General features: G+C 46.1%; 2 protein-coding genes and 1 long non-coding RNA gene across 14 annotated transcripts in view; 2 read left to right on the top strand and 1 right to left on the bottom strand.

The window, feature by feature from the left end:
- The first annotated feature begins 1655 nt into the window (after window positions 1-1655).
- On the top strand, window positions 1656-8239 carry LOC116788162. The gene is made up of 3 exons (XR_004357555.1): window positions 1656-2608; window positions 2742-3317; window positions 7780-8239. It is a non-coding gene; the product is annotated as an uncharacterized LOC116788162 (long non-coding RNA).
- Window positions 5533-13734, bottom strand: TIMM9 (translocase of inner mitochondrial membrane 9). Of its 7 annotated transcripts, none has more exons than XM_032690676.1 (5): window positions 13667-13727; window positions 12561-12610; window positions 8690-8758; window positions 8254-8349; window positions 5533-6029 (listed from the first exon to the last, which is right to left on the bottom strand). In XM_032690676.1, exons 3-5 carry the CDS (start codon window positions 8726-8728, stop codon window positions 5895-5897), a joined length of 270 nt encoding a protein of 89 aa, XP_032546567.1. In that variant the 5' UTR covers window positions 8729-8758; window positions 12561-12610; window positions 13667-13727; the 3' UTR covers window positions 5533-5894. The 7 variants fall into 7 exon arrangements, with proteins under 7 accessions (XP_032546567.1, XP_032546569.1, XP_032546568.1 ...); XM_032690678.1 differs by lacking the exon at window positions 13667-13727 and adding an exon at window positions 13522-13623; XM_032690677.1 differs by lacking the exon at window positions 12561-12610 and having other exon boundaries at window positions 13667-13734.
- Window positions 13735-13780: 46 nt separating this feature from the next.
- Window positions 13781-21820, top strand: part of KIAA0586 (KIAA0586 ortholog) — a 73656-nt gene continuing 65616 nt past the window's right edge. For 4 of the 6 annotated variants that reach the window (XM_032690669.1, XM_032690668.1, XM_032690667.1 and 1 more), the window contains exons 1-9: window positions 13784-14294; window positions 14980-15056; window positions 15779-15848; window positions 17013-17079; window positions 17827-18004; window positions 18389-18622; window positions 19157-19325; window positions 20150-20317; window positions 21333-21453. In XM_032690669.1, coding sequence (XP_032546560.1) covers window positions 14045-14294; window positions 14980-15056; window positions 15779-15848; window positions 17013-17079; window positions 17827-18004; window positions 18389-18622; window positions 19157-19325; window positions 20150-20317; window positions 21333-21453 — 1334 coding nt within the window. In that variant the 5' untranslated portion in view covers window positions 13784-14044. Of the gene's footprint in view, window positions 14295-14979; window positions 15057-15778; window positions 15849-17012; window positions 17080-17826; window positions 18005-18388; window positions 18623-19156; window positions 19326-20149; window positions 20318-21332; window positions 21454-21820 lie in introns of all 6 variants that reach the window. The other 2 variants (XM_032690671.1, XM_032690666.1) reach the window with 2 other exon arrangements.

The following is a 21820-nucleotide window of genomic DNA, read 5'->3' as shown; positions in this document are numbered from 1 at the left end:
TTTGGTGATGTCTCTCTCTGCTCCTCAGAGGAACCCTGACCACGTTCCCATCCCAGGCGGTGTCTTCAGCTATTTCTAAACTCCTCCTCTAATCCCTCATCTGGGTACAGCTTGACCTAATTTGCCAAGCTCCTGCCAGCTATGCCAGTTTCATAAGGAGGGGTAAGATGTGGAATTTGTGTGGAACACTTTGTTATTTTGCACAAGAGTGGTTTTTCTTTCTTTTTTAACGAGGCACTTGTTTATGTGTATGTGCAGCTCGAAACTATCTCTCTTGATACTCTTTTATTTCCTGAAAATGACTTCCCTTGTGCATGGGGAAAGTGCAAAGCTATTTAAAAAGGGGGAAAAATAGAAGATGAAAAAAAAAAAAAGCCCTTGATTCCTTCAGCTCATGTTCTGCTTCCCACCCTGCAGAGGACCACTGTGTGCCATCCCAGTGGCATGGAGGGAGGGGCAGAAGCTCAGGAGCAGTGGCTGAGGTGGGCAGGAGAGCCCCTCTCTGACAGGGAAGTGCTTTGGCAGTGGAACTAATAAGGAGCAATATTTTATGTTGGTCTGTGCAGGTATTTGAGTGTGTTTAAGTCAAGACTGTGAGAGCAGCCCCACTTAATCCTGTGGGAATAATTATAGGAATGTTATTCACAGGCAGTGCAGGAGGGGGCTGATTTTTGTGACTGAGGCTTGGCTGCTGCTGCTGCTGCAGCTCTCGTTGTTTCCTGGTTTTTCTTTGGAGAACTCTGAACAGTTATCATGAGTGTGATTTCTCTTTGGTTCAGAGATACTTTGCAGCATCCCTGGGCAAGGTAACACATCTCTCTGTCTTTGAACAATCATTTGGTGTTACATGTAGCCTGGAGCTGGTTTCACATAAAGCCTTTGTTGCTGGAATGTCCCAGCACACAGGGACATGTCCCCTGCAACATCCTGCCTTCCCCAGGGATGTGTGGGCAAGCAGTGAAATGTGTTGTCTCCTCTTCCAAATCAACCCATATTTTCTTCTCTGTTCTGGAGGATCACAGGATGGTTTGGATTGGAAGGGACCTTTAAGGATGATGTAGTTCCAACCCCCTGCCATGGGCAGGGACACCATCACTAGCCCAGGAATCAGACCTCAGGCAGGCTCTGTTGCCCTGGGGCTCAGTCTATCCTTGTTTCCTCCCCAGTGGCCAAGCCCACCTCAGCCTCCTGGGCTTGGGGAGGGGGCAGAGGCCCCTTGGTGCCTGCCCAGCTTTCCTCTCCACATGGGCTGTTGGTCCTTGTCCTCCATGTTCCTGATCCAAGGCCTTGGCTGGTCCTGGCTCCGGCACATCCCACCTGCCCGGTCCCCTTCACCCACCTCTCTCCGATGTCTCATCACTTTTCTGCCAAGGCAGCATCCAAGGAACACCCTGCTGAGCAGCAGCCTTTTGGGATGCCCCAGGACTCCCCGTTGCCTTTCCATAGGCTCAGGCAGCCCCTGTGTGCATTTTGACAGGTCAGTGCAGGCTTTGAGCTTTGCTGGTGCCCCAGGAGTCTCCATGTCTCAACACTGCAGGGTGATCCTGCCCCAGGTGCCTTGTGGTGTGACCCAGCCACCTCCCCGTGCCTTTTGGCCACCCTGGTGCAGTCTGGCCAGAAATACAACAACAGTTTAATTGGAAAAGGTAGTCAATAATGTATTTCCTGTGATCTAATTCTAGTTGTTGCTGTAAAAATTTTGTATGTGTGTGTTCTCCCTGACTTATTGTGAAGAACCCACTGTTCCCATCACCATCATGCTGGACCCCAGAGGGGAAGGGACAATCCACAGGGTGATCAGTGGGTGGGGATCCCCACAAAGGGGCCGGAAGAGCCACCAGGTCCCAAGGGAGGAGGGGATAGCACCGAGGTCCCACAGCTCTTCTCCTCAGGCCCTGCCACCGTCCCCAGGGAATCCAAGTATTCTCTGGGACACAGAAGCGCTTTCTCTCAGAGATCCAAGCAGGAAAAAGAGCAGGAGAGGTGGCCAGCACCCCTTTCCTACTGATTAGGGGGGTTAGATCGTCCCTGGCTGCGAAGCCTTGAAACCCGTTTCCCTCAGCCACACCTCGGAATTCCTGGCAGATCCCTGGGGCAGCAGCACACACAGGAATGCCTCGTGGGCTTGGGCAGAAAGAGAGGGAAAGAGGATCCAGTTCTATCTCCCAGCAAGGGCAGGATCTGTAAAACACAGAAATAGCCCCAACTGGATTTCTGCTTTAATTATTTGAAATTTAGATAAGCTCCCTGTGGTGTTACACAAACAACTGGTGATATGTCAGGTGCACTTCCTTGGATATGTACAGTGAGCCCAGTTCCCCCTGCAGCCCTCTCACCTTCCCTTGGATTAGAGGGAAAGGAGTTACAGGATAAAAAACTGTAACCAACCACGGGCTGTTCAAGCACTGTGTAAGTGTAGACATTTATTTTAAGACCAATTTAGGCTGTTTTTGTGTCTTTCAGTTACATCTGTTTCCGTGGGTGAAAAATCCTGGGAAAAGATGTGACCATCATTTTACAGCCTGAACTACTAAAGCTTGAATGTTGAATGCTCCCTGGGTGTTCACAGAGGAGCTGACACCAAAACAATAAGGAGTATGGAGTTAAGGTAAAACACAACTTTTAAAACATTCTAAGATAAAGCAGAATTGTAACTTTGTAGAATTCTTTCCATGCTCTCTGCTGGAAACTCAGGGTGCAGGCTCAGGTTTAAGTGTCACAAGCTCTAATTGCTTTTACAGGTTTTAGAGTTTGGGCCACACTCATTCAAGGAATTTGGGAGCTGAGCTTAATGGATTCCCAAGAGTTAACGAGATTCCTCAAATGCCATGTGCTGACTTCCTAACCCAGCTAAGAGAAATGCTGAAAAAAGAGCTGTTGCTGAGCTCCAGTTCTCAGAGCCAGGTACGTCCAAGAGCAGGGGATTTGCCTCCCCGCACTGAAGCACAGCCACGCCGGTGTTTCACCCCCACTCCCTCACAGGGGGCTGCAGCAGCTCCTTTTCCTGCCTCCCAACAGAGCTCAGCCCTTGCAGCCTCTCAGCAGGGGATGACATAAATTCGGGCTTTGCTTTTATCCTGGACAGAATCCAAGGAGCCTCTATTATAATCTTCCAGCTGATTGATCCGATGGCTCTGGCGGCACTGCTGATGTCCGGGGTGCTCTGGAACAAGGCTCTGGTTTGACCCTTCCTGCTGGAATGGTTCTGCTCCCTGGGGGCTGACAGGAATTGTGTGTGTTTCCAGTCTTTGGGTGCAGACACTCCTTTGGGAAGGAAGGATCCGTGTTCCTGTCTCTGCTGCAGTGAACAGCTCCCAGTGAGTGTCTATTTACCAGCTCAGTTTCATCCAGCCAGTTTTTGGCAGGCTGCCCTCCGGTTCCCTCCCCTCCCACCTCCCCTCTGGCTCACTTTTTCCACAGCTTTCTCAGTATTCCTTCCTCAGCAACACTGTTTCTCACCCTCTGCTCCTCCTTCCTTCAGAATTGGTTCCATTCCTGCACCTCAGGAATGCTGATTCACCTCCTCCCCCCACACCTCAGCTGAAGTGCTGCTGCCTTTCCCTCAGGATCCAGGCACTAAGCCATAATCCCATTTTTATTCTGATTTTGGCTGTGCACTTCATTATGCCACGTAAACTTGAGGCTATTTCAGAAAAGCATCCCTGGAATTTTTCCAGGCGAGGTTGGACGGGGCTTGAAGCAACCCGGTCTAGTGGAAGGTGTCCCTGCCCATGGCAGGGGCTTGGAATGAGATGAGCTTTAAGGTCCCTTCCAACCCAAACCAGTCAGTGGAGAGGGATGGAGACCATTCCAGATTAAACAATGTCATGGAGGTTGGAATGTACCACTGGGAGAGAAAACACGGGTCCTGGGAGATCTTTTCCAGTGACACAATTTGAGGCGGCCATCAGGATGTGCCAACTTGTCATGGAAGCAAAGGGAAGTTAAACCTCAGCAAAGCAAGTTAACCTGTTAAGGAAATTTTCCCTGTTGCTTCCTGCACCACATGGATGCTTTAGTTACATGGATGCACTTTGTTTCCAAGCTGAAATGTATTTGTATCATCTGTATTCAACCAGTCACCTGGATTTGAAAGATTACAACACTTTAGGAGTGAAACAGAGCTTGGACAAAACTAGTTATGCAGACCTGAAAGTGAGTAATTTATGAACTCAGTCCCTCTAACACTTGCTTAACTTTTTGTACAGGAAAGCTGTACATAATATTTAACTGTTTTCCCCAAATACTGAAATGAGGGAAAACCATAATTTTTTTTACCCCCCTAAATTCAACCTCAAGGCACTTTGCCCAGGAGATGTGAAAATCCTCCAATTCCATCACTTAACCTCTTCAGTCACTTTTCTGAGCACCTTTTGCACATAAAGATCAAATGGAAATTCTCCATCATGGATTACTTCCAAATGTTTAACAAATGCCAGCTTAAGGAAAGCTTCACCCTTTACTATGGATCTGTTGATTCTAATGGCCATAACATTTGTGGCCTGATTGCAGCAAACAATCTGGACATTGTTAGCCCGTTATTCCATTAAAAACCAGGATACTGGAGACTTGCTGCCTTATTTGGGCTGGGTTTTAGGCTTCACTAGTTCAGAGTGAGCTCTTGGCCATCTCCAAGGTAACAAGGAAAAGCTGTGCTACAGCAAGACTGTGGGATCATACTGGTTTCTTCCACCTTTGGAAGGCACAGGAACAGAATTCCATGGAGAGCTGGGGCAGTTTTAAACACCAGTGTCTGGTGGAAGGGGCAGGTGCACTGTGCTGCCATCAGGGGCCTGTAATCCACAGCCTGGACAGCTGAGAGTTTGAGAAGGAATAAACAGGGAGGAAAGTATTCATTCAAACTGCTGCTGGAAATAAGCTGGAGAAGGGAACAACACAAAAGCCTGGTGACAGTTCCTGCCACTTCTGTTCCTTGTGTTGCCTCTCAGGCAGCTGGTGTGGAACAGCTTTGGTTCAGTCTTCATCACCTGGAATCTCAGAACTGGTGATCCTGATGTTCAGTTCCCTTTGTGTTTTGTGAGTTAGAACTGAAGCACAATGTCCTGTTCAGCACCATTCCCCTGCAGCAATGGCCTGAGGGAGGGATTGCAGCTATCAGGGTCCTTTCAAAGGACTGGGGTGTCTGCTAACCCCAACTTCCCTGGACTCATCCAGCAGCGGGAAAGCTGCCAGCAGGCTCAGTGCTTGGAGTGCCTCAGGCCAGGACTGGGTTTGGAGGACCCTGTGGGGTTCCCTGAGGGAAACAAGGAGTGCACAGGCATTGCCTGGGGCATGAGTGATATTAATGACACCCTGTGTCCCTGGGAATGACAGGGTGAAGCAGGAGGCAAAGATACCCTGGGGGAAAGCTGGCAGAGCAGCCCTGCCTGAGCCCACTCTGGGATCTGTCAGCACCTTGAAGCAGCACTAAAGGAACAGGACTCTGCAGGAACTGAGCAAAGAGTCCCCAGCAAACACAACTGCTTCCCGTGTCCCAAAAATGGATCTTTGGAAAGAACATATAAACCTGGGTCCAGCTCCCACTGATTTTATTTGAATTAAATAAAAAAGTGTATTTCCCATATTCCATTGATTCATCTCAACCAGTCCCAGCAAAAGGCAGTTTAACCCTCCCACCACCCTTGGAATTCAAACACACCAGTCTGTGGGCCCTGGGAGGGGTTGTATCCACATCACTGTGGAGTGAAAAGGACCTCGGAGACAGACTCCATGGCCAGGCCACCATGACTGACTTCCTGTTTAACCCTTCATGGATCCCACTGTCTGAGCAGTACCTGGAACTCTGTTCCAAGCTGCTGGACACACATCCCAGCAGCAGGAAATCGCAACTGTGTTCTGGCACAGCTTGGTAAGTCTGAGCACAGGGCTCTCCTCTAACGAGGTTGGCTGAGCAGTCCTGCCTTGGCTGCCAGAGCCTCGTTCTGCTGGATGTGGTACTCCTGGAATCTCATGGAGATCCTCTGGGTCATCTTTAAATACTTCTGCAGGCAGTTGTCTGAGCAGGTCATCTGGGGGAAGAGGGAGACAGAAGGCTTTAAACAATACCTAAAACACTTCCCCAGCCAGGACCCAAAGTATCATCACATACAGGGACAAACAGTGAGGTGAGCACATCTCATACTGTTAAACCTGAAGAGGAGGGCAGTAGAAAATGGGAAGTTTAATTGTGAAGTTTACTTTTTGAGGGATGCCTGAAGCACCTTTTAGTATTCATTCTCATATGAAAGCCTCCATGGAAAACATTTAGGATCTAGGATATATTACCATTTCATCCTTGGGCTCCTCCTGTGAAATTAAACTGTGTATTTTGCAATAAATCATAAATCTATTAAATTAATATATTTTGTTTTAATTCTGTTTACAAACACATACTGTTTTATGGTCCAGTCTCTGCAAGCTCAGCTTAACCTTTTTTTAACCTTGTTCCCACTTAGCTCTATTAATTTTCTGGTACCTGCTTGGTTACCCTTCAGCAAAACAACCAGAGCACATCAGTCTGCTGGACAGGGAAGTAAACACCAGAACTATTCCATCCATAGAATTTTTAAAATTTAAAGTGTCTGTTTTTTTTCCTTCTTTTAAGTGTAGATAAAGAGTTGTGAGATTCTTTCTGACCACCAGTTCTACCAATTCTGTGCCAGGGTTCAAAACCTTGCTGTCACTGCAGGAGGACAGAAAGGAAAGCCAAACACTTTCCTTGATGACTTAGAAAACCAGAAAACTGCTTTGGTTCTGCTCAGTACAAAGAAATGTGAAAAGCAGAAGGGATGAAAATGAACAAGACCAAACCCCACACAGCTACACCTTGGCCTGGCATCAGCTGCAGCAAAACCTGCTGAGCAGGAGTGAAGTCTCACGAGGAAAAAACACATTCTGCAACTACCCCGAGCCTGTGCTCCCAGAGGGAGTGGTATTTGTGACACGGTGCCTGGGAAGTCTAGACTTGCAGCGGAGACTTGCTGCAGGGAAAGAGGTCAGGAGCTGTTTATTCAAGTACAGAATCCCAAAGGAGATGCCTGGAGGTATTACTCTCAAGTATTTAATAAAAAACTCCGACTTTAAAGAGGAACACGGGAATTTCCACACCAGATCAGAGCAGTGGTCCATCTAGACCAGTGTCCTGTTCCCAGCAGGGGCCAGAGACACGTGCTCTGCAAGAAATCCCATAATGGCTAATTATGGACAAAACTTCCCACAAGAAAGTTTCTTCCCAGTTCCCCTGTTAACAGGTGGCTCCTGTACTACCAGACATGGACCCTCTGAAACTCACAGAAGCAAAAAAAGGCAGATCAGAGTCACAGGGTGGTTTGGGTTGGAAGGGACCTTAAAGCTCACCTCATTCCAACCCCCTGCCATGGGCAGGGACACCTTCCACTAGACCAGGTTGCTCAGAGAATCTAAGAATATGTTTTGGACCTAAATAATCTTTAATTCAGAATAATTCAGATGCAGAGAAGATCAGGGAAAGAAGAAATCTGTCTTTGGAAGTAAGAGAGCTTTGTCCAGAGCAGCAGAACCAGAGCTGAAAGGAGACATGATTTCTGCCTGCACTGAGGAGTTGAACTCCAAGGAGGCAGAAAATGCTCAAAAACAATGGTTGGTTTATAACTTCAGGGGTTTTTTTTCCCTTCCAGTGGAGTCAAACAAAGGTTATTAGACTTTTAACCAACAAAATTATTAACTCTGAAACAGCCTCTCAACAGGAGCAGGAGCAAAAACATGCAACTAATCTCATCGAGAGCTTAATGTTTTCTGCAGGTGACTCGGTGATGGAGCTCCCTGCAGTGCAGAGCAGTGGATTTAACAGCCAGAGCTGTGCAGGCCCATGTTCCCAGGACACACTGCAATGCAGGAATGTGGGTAAGTAAACAACTATTTCAGCGGGATTGTTCAAAGACTGAGATGTGCTAGAGGCAACTTTCATGTCCACAGAGTCACCACCCATCAGAAGGTGGGGCACAAGAACCTCCACTGACAGCTCAGGGAATGACACAACTGCAATGAGCAGCCAGTACTCAACAGAGATGGGGCAGGTTCCCTGTGTGTGTAGTACCAACAACCTACTCCTGGAATGGGTTGGTTGGAAGGGACCTTAAAGACCAGCTCGTTCCACCCCCTGCCATGGGCAGAGGCACCTTCCACTAGCCCAGGTTGCTCCAAGCTCCATCCAGCCTGGCCTTGGACACTTCTAGGGATGGGACACTCACTTGGAAGCAACATGCAATTACCTACCTCTTCTGGTTTCACATCTCTGCTGGTGAAATCCTTTATGCAATCCAGGAAGCAGTTTTCTGTAAGTTTATTGTACGTGCCAAGAAATTCCTTGAACTGTAAATAAAAACTGGACAATGAGTATTAAAAACAAATTCTGTGTTAATTTTTCTTACACACACCTGCCTGGCCCAGCTGGTGACACTGATACCAAAGGATAAGTCACTAGAAAAATTTACTATTGGTCAGAAGGTTTCAGCATGAAATGCTGCCCCTACTTGAATCAGATACTGAACTGTGCTTGTCAACAGTCAAATGTTTAAATCTTGGTTGCTACAGAACTAGTCTTAACCCAGATGATAACTCACATTTCCTCCCCATGCCCTACACCTGTCACTCAATGTGACAAAGTAGTAAAAGGTCTTCAAAGCCACCACTCAAAAATACAACATCTCACCTGCTTGATCTGGTCAGACTCCGATATTTGTCCAGCCATATTCCACCACCTATGGCTCAGTCACCTGTTCTGAAGACAAAGGACGAGTTTCACACAAAAAGCATAAATATGAACTGCAACATTTACATCAGAATGGAATTTTATACATCCTTGAAGTGTGTTTAAACGGGACTTTGCTGGCAAACTTCCCAGCCATTCCCTCACAGGGGAGTTACCTATTTGAAACGTATTCAGTGAAAAGAACATCCACGATAATTCCAGGTACAAAACCTTCCCAGATCCACCTGTTAATTGCTGTCCTTGAAACAGCTAAAGTAACTTATAAAATACCTTATTTATGTTTTTTAAGTGCTGTCAAACTCACAAAGTAAAACTAGGGCAGGAGCTGGGGGAGAAGCAAAGCCATAACATTTTCTGGCCTTAAGAGTTTCAGACTTTAGATGCCATCCGTGAAAAGTAAGGAAGAAAGGCAAATATAAACTGGCAGCCCCTCTGAATAAATGCTGCACAAGCCAGGCTGACTCAGAGCAGCAAGGCCTGGTTTCTGTGTAGCTGCACCAAGCACTTAAAACTACAGCAAATGTTCTGGTCCTTGACTGGAGTGAATTAAATGCGAGAAAACACAGAAGAATGAGAATGGCCTTAAAGGAAGAGAAACAAAGAAACATCGATCCAAAATTTAAGCAAGCATCCTCAAGGAAGACTCACATTCCTAATCCAGCACACTAATAAGTTAAGGCTTGAAAGCATCCCTGCACGTTTCCTGGAGGAATACTGAAACCTAGGCTTCCTTTTCCCTTGGTTTCCATATTATCTAAGGCCTATCACAGACGACAGTGCAAACTAATATCACATGTTGATGAGAAGAAGCTCCTTCAGTCTAATTCATATCAATTTGTGGAAGAAGAATGAGCAGTGAAGTGCAATCACTTTGTGGAAAAAAACTTCATTTAGCCCTTCAGCAAGGGCTCCTCACAATTAATCTTCTGTTATGCTTTGCCAAATTTTGGGCAAGACATTCATGTTTCAGAAAGCTTTAACTATTCCAGTCTCTCAGCAGGGGGAAGGGAAGGGGTACACAAGCTGCCTGAACAAGAACAAAGGGACAGTAACAATTATTTCTACAGCAGAAAGAAAACTAAGCAACTAAAAATAGCACCAGGGAGCTCTCACAGGGATGAACTCTCCCTACACCATTCCCAGCAGCACAGGGATTATGACATCTGCCTCTTAACATCACACTGTGTCCCTGCACAGGGAGCCAATTCAGGGACTGGAGGTCAAGTGCACGTATGATTCTTGGATTTAAGATGGACATCCCCACAACCAAGAATTCCTCATGGGCACACAGGTTATTCTGAAGGAGAATCTACAGAATATGGTGGTTAAGAAGAAACAAGATGTTATTCAGGTTGTCACTGAATCACAGACTGCTTTGGGTTGGAAGGGACCTTAAACATCATCCAGTTCCAGCCCCCTGCCATGGGCAGGGACACCTTTCACTAGACCAGGTTGTTCCAAGCCCCATCCAACCTGGCCTTGAACACTTCCATGGATGGAGCAGCCACAGCTTCTCTGGGCAACCTGTGCCAGGGCCTCACCACCCTCACAGCCAAGAATTTCTTTCTAGTATCCAATCCCTGCCCCCTGTCAGTGTGAAGTCATTCCCTCTTGTCCTGTCACTCCAGGCCCTTTGTCCAAAGTCCCTCTCCAGCCTTCCTTCTCCATCGTAAACCTTTAACTTGTTTTAGGACATGACTGTTATGGGGGACAACAACTGGTGAAAAGGGATGGCAACTCCACTCTCATTTCTCAGCCTGTTAGAAAATAAGGACAGTGACAATTCTCCCAGGTCAGTGTAGGCAGATAATTAAAGAGACAGAAACCACAGGAAAGACTTTTGCCTCTGCCAAGCACAGGAAGCTCAAAGCTTCAACAGTCAGTGCCATTTTCTCACACTCAGTGTCGCTTCATAACTTCTGTTTATAGCAAACCTGGTCTGTTTTTCTGGACTAGTTTGGCAAGATTCAAAACTGCAGATTGAAACTGCAGCTTCACAAAGCTCTGACACCTGGGAAAGACTCTGATTCACATCAGCACAAAGGCACCATCTGATTGTCAGTGTCTGCAGCCCTTGTTCCAGTGCAGGTGTCTCACACGTTCCACAGCCCAGCAGTGAAATCCCACAGCTCTGCTGCACCTTTAGCTGTAAATCACAGGCCTGAACACCTAAAACTGTGCCACCTGGGCATTCCCAGGAATGTGCATATCTGGTTTGCTCCAGTGTCTGGTAAATGTATCATTTCAAGCTTTCCTGCTGTTACCCCCTTTACCTTCCAATCTCTGACAAAATGCTTAAGAAACAGGGATGACAGAGCCCATTCCAGGGCTTGGCATCTCGACTGACCCCCCTCAGAGCTCCCTACAGAGCTGCTCACACCACTCCAGAGTGCTCAGCTTTAATCCTAGAGAGCCTGGGTGACTTTCCTCTGGGCTAAACGTGATTTGGAAATTCGGGACTGCACTTTTAAACAAGTCCCACGGAAGGAAGCAGATCTCTGAATAAAACCCCTGCTGCAAGGGCCACGTGGTACAGGTGTGCTGGGATCACCGGGAAAGGAGCAAGGTCGAGAAAATCTCCCTTCTGGAAAGAGCCTGGAGCGTTCCAGACATGTTCTGATGTTCTCGAAGAGACATTAAGACAAGTCCCTCTGAGTAAAATAAGCAGTTTAAGGATAACCTGAGGTTTTGGTTTCTCTTACTCAGGCATTATGGGTTTTCCATCCTTTTTCCACAATATAGCCTTTAGCCCATTCAAACCTGTTCTCTCTGCAAGATCCACCCCAGCTCCCAGCTCAGTTTTAGAATCTGGAAATGCTTCTAATAGTTGCCTCTGCTGTGGCTGCCACTCACCATTGCCATGGAAACACAACACAGTCCACTTCTTAAGGAAAAGCTGGTTTGTAACTAAAACCAGTGATTAGGTGAAGGATCCTGAGCAGGGCAGAGGAACAGGATCCAAACTACCGATGTCAGAACTCTTCTAAAACTTCTGATCTGTGGGAATGAGCTGTGTCTCCAGATCTTTGGAGGCAGGGGGATCATGATCTTAACTCCTAAGTGCTAATAATCGGAACACAACTTTAATTGTAATTACTGTACTGCTGGGTGACCAAAAAGCCTCCCTCCATCACCAGCCTGGAGTTAATACAGGTGAAGCACTTGGAAGAAGTTTCTTTTCCCACCCAAGTAACCACCATTCCTGTCCATGACCTAATCTGGAGTCAGGAGAATCCTGTCCCATGGAAGCCAAACAAGCCCTGAGGTTTGGGGTGGAATTTTTTCCACCTTTTTGTGAGGAGCTGCATTTTCATGGGGACAGAGGTGGTGGAGAGACTCCATAAATCCATCATGCTTGTTATCCTGATTAACATCTGAATTACATGTAGGTAAACACCTACTTTATCAAGATAAAGCTTTATCAAGATAAAGATAATATCTTTTTAAGCCTTTGCTTCCAGCTGTACACAGTGACACCACGTGAGTGTTTCTGAAAAGGACAAGGAAGAACAAAACATCAAGTCAAAGGCATGTGTCAAAATAAAGATGAATAAAACGTTGAGTCAAAGACTTGTGTCAAGATAAAGAATAAAAATACAGATGCAAAGAACTATATCAAGATAAAGCCCCCACAGCCTATAAAGTTCTCTTTATTGCTGGGGATCATCAGGCTAAAATCTGATTGATATTAGATTTTAAAAACTCAAAGTAATTGATTTTATAAGAGGCTAAGGGCCTTTTAGAGAAGTGAGAATCACACGGAGAGGTGAGAAAGGGGCTGGTCAGAAGGAGGCTGGATAAGCAGCTGTACCTGGTGCACAGGTTATTCCAAACCCACAGTCTCTTGGATTTGGGCTGGACCCTGAAGGAAAGAGATGAATTGCAGAAATCTGACCCCAAGGTGAGTTACCACAGTCAGTGCTAAATCAGAGCCCCGAGAGCCTCTCTGAACACACCGAACACGTGCGAGGGCCTGTCCTGGCAGGAAACACACCTTTTCCCGTAAGCGTCTCCTATTTAAGTTAGATCAGACCTGGCTGACGCTTCTGACCCTACAAAATCAAAACCTGGAGATAAAACAACTTCGCATCGATTATTTTTTTTTTTTTTCCTTTCACTCCATCCTCCAGCTCCCCCTTCCAAGGGCACCTTGGGTTCTCCCTGCTCAGCCAAACCCCGGCATAACCCCGGGCACGGAGCGCCCTTCTCCCCGCTGGGAAAACCCCCGGGCAGGGACGGCCCTTCCCTTCCCGACCCCTCAGGGAGCGCTCCGGTCCTTCAGGGAACGCTCCCGGCCTCTCACGAGCGCTCCGCGGCCCTCGGGAACACACCCGGGCCCTCGGGAACACTCTGGGCCCCTTACGGGCTCTCCCGGTCCCTCGGGAATGCTCCCGTCCTCAGGACACCTCCCGGTCCCTCAAGGGCGCTCCTGTCCCTCAGGAACCGTTCCGGGTCTTCAGGAGCCCTCCCGGTCCCTCAGGAAACACTCCCGGACCCTCACGGGCACTTTCTGTCCCTCAGAACGCCTTCCGGTCCCTGAGGAACACTCCCGCTCCCTCACGGGCCTTCAGGAGCCTTCCCGAGCTCTCCCCATCCCTCACGGGCTCTCCTGGTCCCTCGGGAATGCTCCCGGCCCCTCAGGAGCCCTCCTGGCCGCACAGGAACACTCTTGGGCCCCTTTCGGGCTCTCCCGGCCCCTCAGGAGCACTCCCGGCCCCTCAAGGGCGCTCCCTGTCCCTCAGGAGCCCTTCCGGACCCTCAGAAACACTCACAGGCCCTCACGGGCACTCCCGGGCCCTCAGGAACTGTCCCGGTCCCTCAGGACACCTCCCTGTCCCTGAGGAACGCTCCCTGTCCCTCCCTGGTTCTCCCGGTCCCTCAGGAACACTCCCGGTCCGTCCCCCACCCCGCACTCACCGGCCCCACGCGCGCCGCGGCCCCGCAGATTCGCCGCGGGGCGGGGAGGGGCGCACGCGAAGGGCCGCGGCCCCGCACAGGCCCCGCAGATTCGCCACAAGAACTGACGAATCGGCCGATTCCCCGCTCCCCCCTTCTCCCGCCGGGCGCGGCGTTTCCCGCCGGACGCTCTTAGGGGAAGGAACGCCGGTGGCCATGGCAGCGCGCGCCGCCGGCGGGAGCGGCTGAGGCGGAGCGGGGCGGGAGCGGGGCTGGAACTGAGCTCTCTGCCCGCCAGGCACGGCGGCCGCGCCCGCGACCTGCGAAGGAGCCGCGCCCCGGAGCCCTCAGGCCGCCACTGTGTGAGATTCCCCCCCCCCCCCCCACCTACCCAGCTCCATGGAAGCGCAGAGCGGCTCCAGCTCCAGCCGGGATTCCCTGGTCAGCCTGACGGCGGGCGATGTGCTGATCCGCTCCACGGGGCCCCGCGGGGAGAAGCCCCCCGGCAGGGCGGTGAGGCTGGCGGTGCAGAAGCTCCGTGAGGGGCTCTGTCCCTGCCCGGCCCCCGGGGCGGGTTCGGCCTCACACGGAGCCCCCCCGGCCCTGTGCGGGGCAGGGACCCCCCGCAACCCCCGCAGCGCCGCTCCAGGTGCGTCACTTACCATCACTTACCATCACTTACCATCACTTACCATCACTTACCATCACTTACCATCACTTCCATCACTTACCATCACTTACCATCACTTACCATCATTTACCTCCATTTACCATAAGATACAGTCAGGGGCAGCTCAGGCTGGTGCTGGCACTCCTGAGAAGTGTTTGCAGTCATATAGGACTTACATGATTAAGGCATCTTTGTATTCTCCTCCCTCAAGTGTCAGCACGCCTTGTTTTCCCAGACCGTTTTGCACGTAAAAGCCGAGTTGTGCAGGGCGGTAAAACACTGGCACGGGTTGTCCAGAGAAGTTCTGGATGCCCTGTCCCTGTGAGTGTTCAAGGCCAGGTTGGATAGGGCTTGGAGTAACCTGGTCTAGTGAAAGGTGTCCCTATCCAGGGGGACAGGGATGTTTATTGCCTGTTAAACATCCCTGTTTATTCCCAGTTTAAAGGATGTCTAATAATCTGTTTTTCAGAGACTGTAAAGCAAGTCTCTCATCCAGGCTCTCAGAACTCATTGATATTTATAAACTTCAGCTCGCTTCTCTTTTGAAAGTCGTGATGTTTAGGGATTCAAAGAGAAGGGGGATGTGGAGATTTGGGTCAGCCAAGCTGTAGTGAAAATGCACAAGAGGTGATTATGACCACAGTAAAACTGCTTTTATTTTTAGGAGTCCTCAGCACTACAGGATATCCAGAAATTCTGCTTCCAGTGGAAGGTGTAGAGCCCGTGTTTTTATCCCAAATGGTAAGAAAAGTTGCTGTTGCTTCCTGCAATCCTGAACTAAGAGAACAAACAGCATTTTCCTCAAAAAGCTGTAGCTCCTCTAAAAACATCACAAACGTTTGGCTCAGACTTTGCACAACAACTTTGCAGTTGCTTTTCCTGCCAACATGATATTAATGCTGAGGTGTCTGGAGGGGCTTTATTTGCTGTACTACCTGTTGCAAGGCTTGTTTTTAAATTCTGGTGTAATTCTTCCTTTGAAAAGGTGGGTGCACATGACACAATATTTGTTAAAACCGTGAAATTTTTTTTTTCTCTTCATATCATAGGGAAAGAAATGGACATTAGTTTATGTGGAATTCTTTAATACTTAATTCTCTGTGTGGGGGCAATCCTGAATTGTTTGAGATTAGCCCTTTGGCTAAACTTACACAAGTATAGTTCCACTACTACTTCTTTGGCCATAAATGAGGAGAATACACTTAATCAGCACTTAAAATATATAGCTTCAATCTGAATTGTGCTTCTAAGGTTTTAGCCCCTAAAATGCCATGTGAGTTCTTGGATACCAAGTCCAGATGATTCTCTGGTGGAGATTGTAACAGGTTTTGTGCCAAGACCTTGTATTAGTGTGTGGATATGATTCCATTTGTGTAATAATTTGTACAATTCCATCTACTTCTAAAATTTTGGCCACTGAAAGCAAAGGCTCTGATGTTGCCTTTTCTGCTCTTCTTCTGAAGGATTTTCCTAGAGAAGCTGCAGTGGAGAAAGATCCTTCACTTCTTCTGGAGGACAGCAGAGAACCTGAAGGTAAGACATCAATCTACTGATATAGCCCCTTTTTTGTGAGAAAACTGATCAATTAGAGGAAAAAGGAGCTTTAATTTTATCTTAGGTATTTATTTTTCTTCATTATGGAAGCTCTTGAGGGAAAATATTAAAATTCTTCTTTGATAAAAAGATGATCATTGTAATTTACAGTCTTAAATTTTGCAAAATTTGCCTCATTCTTGCTGGCATTGCAGTGGCTCTTGTGATTAACTGAGTAAGACTTCTGCAAGTTCACCAGAATGTTGAGATTCTTTTTGCTGATCAAAGTATTCGTGTCTCTGAATAGAGAATTTGGGGAAGGGCTTGCTTGGATGCATTTTCCTGTTGTGAATAATTGTACTACAAAGGCGTATTTTTCTACAGGCAGCCTATACCCTAAAAGTGTATTTTTAATAGTTAAGAACCTTAAGAAATCACAATGTCAATGTCTTTAACTTCTGAATCTGCCTGCTCAAATCAAATTTATGGAAGGGAAGACTTTTTGAAGAAAATACACTTTTGCAGGTTTCTTGGATATCTGGGGCTGTGTAGAGGAAAGAAACACAAATCAATACCCTGTTTAAGGCCAGAAATCAATACTTTAGTTTCCTCTTTTACTCTCACAGACAGCAGCTTATCAGCACTTGGGTACAAGCTGTGTGGCAGCAGCAGCAGAGGAACTCCAAACCTGCCACATCTGGGGTTGTTTCCTCTGCTGAGAGAGAGCCTACAGTCCTTTTAGCATGATTTGCAGCTATTGAGAAAATTTGTTGTAATTTATGATGACTGTAGGGAAATACATCACAGTCCTTTTTTTTTTAAATTAATTTTCTTCAAGTTAGAATTTGCAGCGTTTTATGGACTGAGTTGTCTGAGCTCAAGTTACCCTTTAGACTTTACTTCCAATTATTAGGTTTCATTGGTACCAACATTCAATATTATATAAAGTTGTGTTAAATGAAGCCTTCCCTTACTCTCATCATTACTTAAGTTTTTTAACTCAGTGAAGGGAAACAATTGGTCACTGCAGCAGATGATGTGGTTTGTGAAGGCAGCAGATTCTTCACAGCAAAACTATATGTATTGAAATAATACTTTGTTTCTACCTGTAGAATAGACATTTTGTGTCAGCTCCACAAAGTGTGTTTATATCCTTCCCCACAGATGATGTTTTTATTTCTCAATATGCTACTGGGCAGAAGGAGGCTCTGAGAGCAGTGTTAAAGCAAAAGTAAGTATGTGCTGTTGGTAGTGACTCAGCTGTTCTGTTTCTCTACAGATATCCAATTATACCCCTTCAGTTTTTGCCAAAATGTTTAGCTGGCAAGGAAAAAAGTATTATTTACTGTTTTCTGTTACTGTTCTTTTTCCGTCTGTGAAGGTGTTTTCAGTTTATTTTATCATTCACTGGAGTATCTTGTTTATTTTGTGTATTTTTGAGAACACCTTTAGACTACTGGAATTAATGATTTCGTAATAGAAGACTCAGGCAAGATAATTCACCTTGTGCCAAAACCTTGTAACAGTTTTAAAGACAGATAAGGACACGTGCTGTTTATCTGTAGGCTGGAAATTCTGAGGCTCAAGAATTTAGTTGGACTTGGCTACTGGAATCACAAAATCACAAAATTTAAGGGATCTTAAAGACCATCTTGTTCCAACCCCCTTCCAACACTTTCCACTAGACCAGTTTGCTCCAGGCCCCATCCAGCCTGGAATACTGAACTTCACAAAACACAAACTGCAAACACATTCTTTGTTGTGGTTACAGGGAAATGCCTTTTATATTAGGGACTGTAACATAAACCTGAGACATTCCTCGTGTCATCCTAAAAGATGAGAGTAAATTTGTTCAATGTGTGCTGAAAGCTTCAAGGAGAAATGCTTATATAGTGATGGCAGTGCTACGTGTGGGAAATCATCTGCTTGGAGGGGATATGGAGAAAACAATGCTACTGACAGGCACTTGTTTTTACAGAGCTCAGAATACTCCTGTACTTAAGGAGGTGAAGGTACAGCTCCTGGGAAATGCCTCCACAGAAAGAAGGGAAGGTGTTGGACATGACCCCGGGTCAGCACCCAGGGAAGTGGACTCTGCAACAACCATTGCAGCAGCCACTGCTGCTGCCATTGCCAGCACAGCCCCACTCCTCAAGGTGAGTAAGTGGCTTGTGGGAGTGTTAGTTCTTCGTCCACTAAAAATAGTAGATGTTCCAAACAAGCCTCAGATTGTTTGTAGTAGCCCCCCAGAGCCTGAATGTGTCTGCTCCCTGTTTTCTGGGTGTCTGTAATCTCACACTCACTGACCAGCACACCAGAGAGAACTCCTTTGGATTTGGCTGAATGGACAAAGGACAGAGACCATTTGACTTACCTTTTAAAAATATTGCTGAGCCACCAAACATTAGGGCTAACAAGGATTTTAATTGTGTCTTTTGGGAAGCAAATCCAGGATTCTGGATTGCACCACTTCTCCAGTAAGGTATGGGTTTTACCCCTTCCTTTTTTTTTTTTTTTTTTTTTTTTGTCCTCTCTTGCAGGTCCAAAACGATTTGGAAGCCAAAGTGAACTCAGTTTCAGCATTACTTAATAAACTGCAGGAGACAGACAGACACCTGCAGCGTGTGGCTGAACAGCAAACCCATATGAGGGCTCAAAAGGAGAAGCCCCACTGTCACCACAGAGTCAGTGAGCTGGAAAAACAAATGAATGCTTTCATGGTGCAGCGCATTCAGCATCTGGAAAAGCTGCAGGAGCAGCAAATGAATATTCAGGTATCTTAAGTCACAATACAGAAGCTTTAGCTTAATCATTTCTTCTGTATCTCAGTGTTAATACTGTAATAATTTGGATTATGTCTTAGTATTAGGAAGAAAGAAAGAGAGATCCAGTGGCCAGCTCGGCAGTTTGGAGCTTTTGGGAAAAGTTTTATTTCTTCTTCTGTCCCAGATATCTCCTTCCCCCTCCTCCCTAACCTTTGTGTCTGTGGAAAGTAAATGCAAAAACTGTGAAATGTTCTCATTCCCTCTGAGAGATTGTTTAGATCTTTGTTAATTGAGGAAACTTCTGTTTAATAAGTAGCCAAATTAAAAAAATAAGTTATATTTAAAAGCCCCGTGTGCTTTTTGAAGGGTAGAATAATGTCCGAGCCTGTCTGCATTCTGAGGTTGTTGTAAATGACTTTTCTCCCTAATAGAATGTCAGAATCCACTTAACATGATTCCATGGCAAGTATTTATTCATGCTTCGATTTTTTCTTGGGGAAATGAAAGCACATCTCAGGAATACTCTGTAATTTTGTCTCTTAGTCTCATCTCCTCAGCTCTGCAGTGAACACACGTGGGTTCCAGCAGAGTCCTGTGCCCTCCTCCAGTCTCCTGACAAAGCAACCTGAGCAGCCAGAGCAGAGATCACTCACTAACCAAGTGCCTTTGTCTCAGAGGGGTTTGTTTCCTACCAGTGATGCTCCTGCCCAAGGTGAAGACAAACTCTTAATTCCTTATTTTCAGTCTTAGTTTTGCATTAATTTTGTTTCCACTAATAATGGATTGTACAACACATCAATAATGAGTAGTAAACATTCCTTCAGTATAATTGGTTTTATTGCCTAATGTACTGTGTAACAGACCACATATTCTGAAGATATTCCAGTCTCTTCCAGTTCAAATTAAACTGAGAGTTCTGGTTTACTAAGTGCTTCTGCACCAGGAGAGGCCTGGACTTAAAATAATCTTACTGAGAAATAATCTGTGTGGGAGCCTGTAATGAACTAGTTCATATTATAATTAGGGTTGGGGCTTTTTGCTCCCTTAATAATAGCATTCAGAGATACAAAATGTTCTTCCTGTTTACTTTTTTAGCTAATTCTGTGATGTTTTGCATTTTTATGAAAAATTCATAAAGCTGGCATGGCTTTTTTTTTTTTTTCCTAGGTTTTTTTTTTTTCTGGATTCTCCAAGGGCATGGAGGGAGAGGACAAGGGGGAATGGCTTCAAACTGACAGAGGGCAGTTAGATGGGATATTAGGAAGAAATTCTTCCCTGTGAGGGTGGTGAGGCCCTGGCATAGGTTTTCCAGAGAAACTGTGGCTGCCCCATCCCTGGAAGTGTTCAAGACTGTGTTGGATGGGGCTTAGAGCAACCTGGGATAGTGGAAGGTGTCCCTGCCTATGGCAGGGGGTTTGGGAGGACATTAAAGATCATCTCCTTCCAACCCAAACCAGTCTGGGATTCTCTGATACCTTTTCCTGTGAAGAAAATTGTTAACATTTAAATAACTACTTTTGCTTGTGTTCCCTGAAGCATTTTCAAGCCATTTTCCGAGTAATGGGATTCCTACACAAACATCTCCTCTGAAGACACCAGTTCCTCGCAGGTGTGCCCCAGAGCCTGTATCCAAAAATGGGAGAATCTCACAGAAAGAAAACTCTGGGATGGAAAAGGAAAATATTCCCAAAGCTACAAGTGAAGGTATTGTAAGACACTCCTGGCCTCCACTGGCCTGAACAGGATGGCCTGGGGCTTACTTCGTGTGGTCCTCACCTGTTCTGAGCTTTTGGTTTGGTGACACTTAGATACAAATATGGAGAATATTTGGAATATGCATTTGGAGAGGGTTAGTTTTGTGAATAAATCACTCATAACTAATTAAAGACTTGCTGGCAGTGCTGATCTAACCTACAGCATCTTGACCTGATTGCTCACTGAAATGTTTTCTCACATGGAAGATGAAGTGCCCATTCATTATCAGGTTCAAAGAAGATTAGACAGAATAATGTAGAACTTGAGAGCTACTCAGTAACTGTGTCATTATCACTGGTTGAATTGAAATATTTTGGATTTTTTTTCATGGATCCACAAGCTCTCTGTGTTATTGTAGTGAAAACAGGTGTAAAGCAAATGTGGAGTAATTTTCTTTCACTGTTTTTGATCAGGTTAGTGGCATGAGACTCAGGGTTGAACATTTAATCAAAAGAAAATAAAACATCTTTTTATGGTTGGTTGTGTTTAGCATTGTTTGAGGATCTAAGATGGAGGAAGAGCATTTAAAGGATCCAGCCATTGTGCTCTAACAAAGTGCCTGTGTGTGTCTTTATCAGATCCTTCTCAGGTGCTTCTTCTGTCCCTGTTACAAAGCTGTCATGTATTTCTGTTGTTCAGTGGGTCCAGGAATAAATGGAATGAGGCAAAGGAAGAAACATCCTGTCCATAATGACACAGATTTGTTCTCTGTGACTCAGTTCACTGCCACCCCAGTTTCATTCATCTGTACTCTAGTTTTGCTAATTTAAAGCAGTCTTAGGAACACAGTGTGAGTGGTTTTATGTGACTTACCTTATCTGAAATAGATCTGTATTTTTAAATTTAAAAAATATTTTTGCTATCCTTGGTGAGTATTAGATAGTGGTGAAAATATCTGGAAAGGAAAAGAAAGTATTAAATATATTGAAAAAAAGGGAACTTTCTTTTTTTTGTTCTGCCTTAGGTGAAAGGAAACTTCTGGAGCATATTCTGAGTTCTCAAGAAATGCCACTGAGGCAAAATGAGTATTCCAAGAAAACAGCATTAAACAACAATGAAATGAGCTGGCATTCTGAGAGGGACAGGTAAATAAACATAGCAATCCAAAACTGAGGAAGAGTTTTTGGTTTTTTAATGAAATTGAGAGAGGTGTATTAGATATTGGTGGTGTAATAGAGTCACTGGTGTGGGCCTTGAGCTTGACAAAGCTGTGCTTGAAGTAGAACACTGGAGTATTTCTGTGCTACTTTTGATAGGACCTGAGGGAACAGCATGAGGCTGAGTCAGGGGAGGTTTAGGATGGATCTTCCTGCACTTGATTGGGCACTGGAACAGCTCCCCAGGGAACTGGTCACAGCACCAAGGCTGACAGAGCTCAGGAAGTGTTTTGACAATGCTCTCAGGCACACGGTGTGATTTTTGGGGATTTTCTGTGCAGGGCCAGGAGCTGGA

The sequence above is a fragment of the Chiroxiphia lanceolata genome, chromosome 6 (genome assembly GCF_009829145.1).
Source record: "Chiroxiphia lanceolata isolate bChiLan1 chromosome 6, bChiLan1.pri, whole genome shotgun sequence".
Classification (NCBI taxonomy): Eukaryota; Metazoa; Chordata; class Aves; order Passeriformes; family Pipridae; genus Chiroxiphia; species Chiroxiphia lanceolata.
The sequence above is the reverse complement of the archived record's forward strand: the minus strand, read 5'-3'. Positions and strand labels throughout refer to the sequence as shown.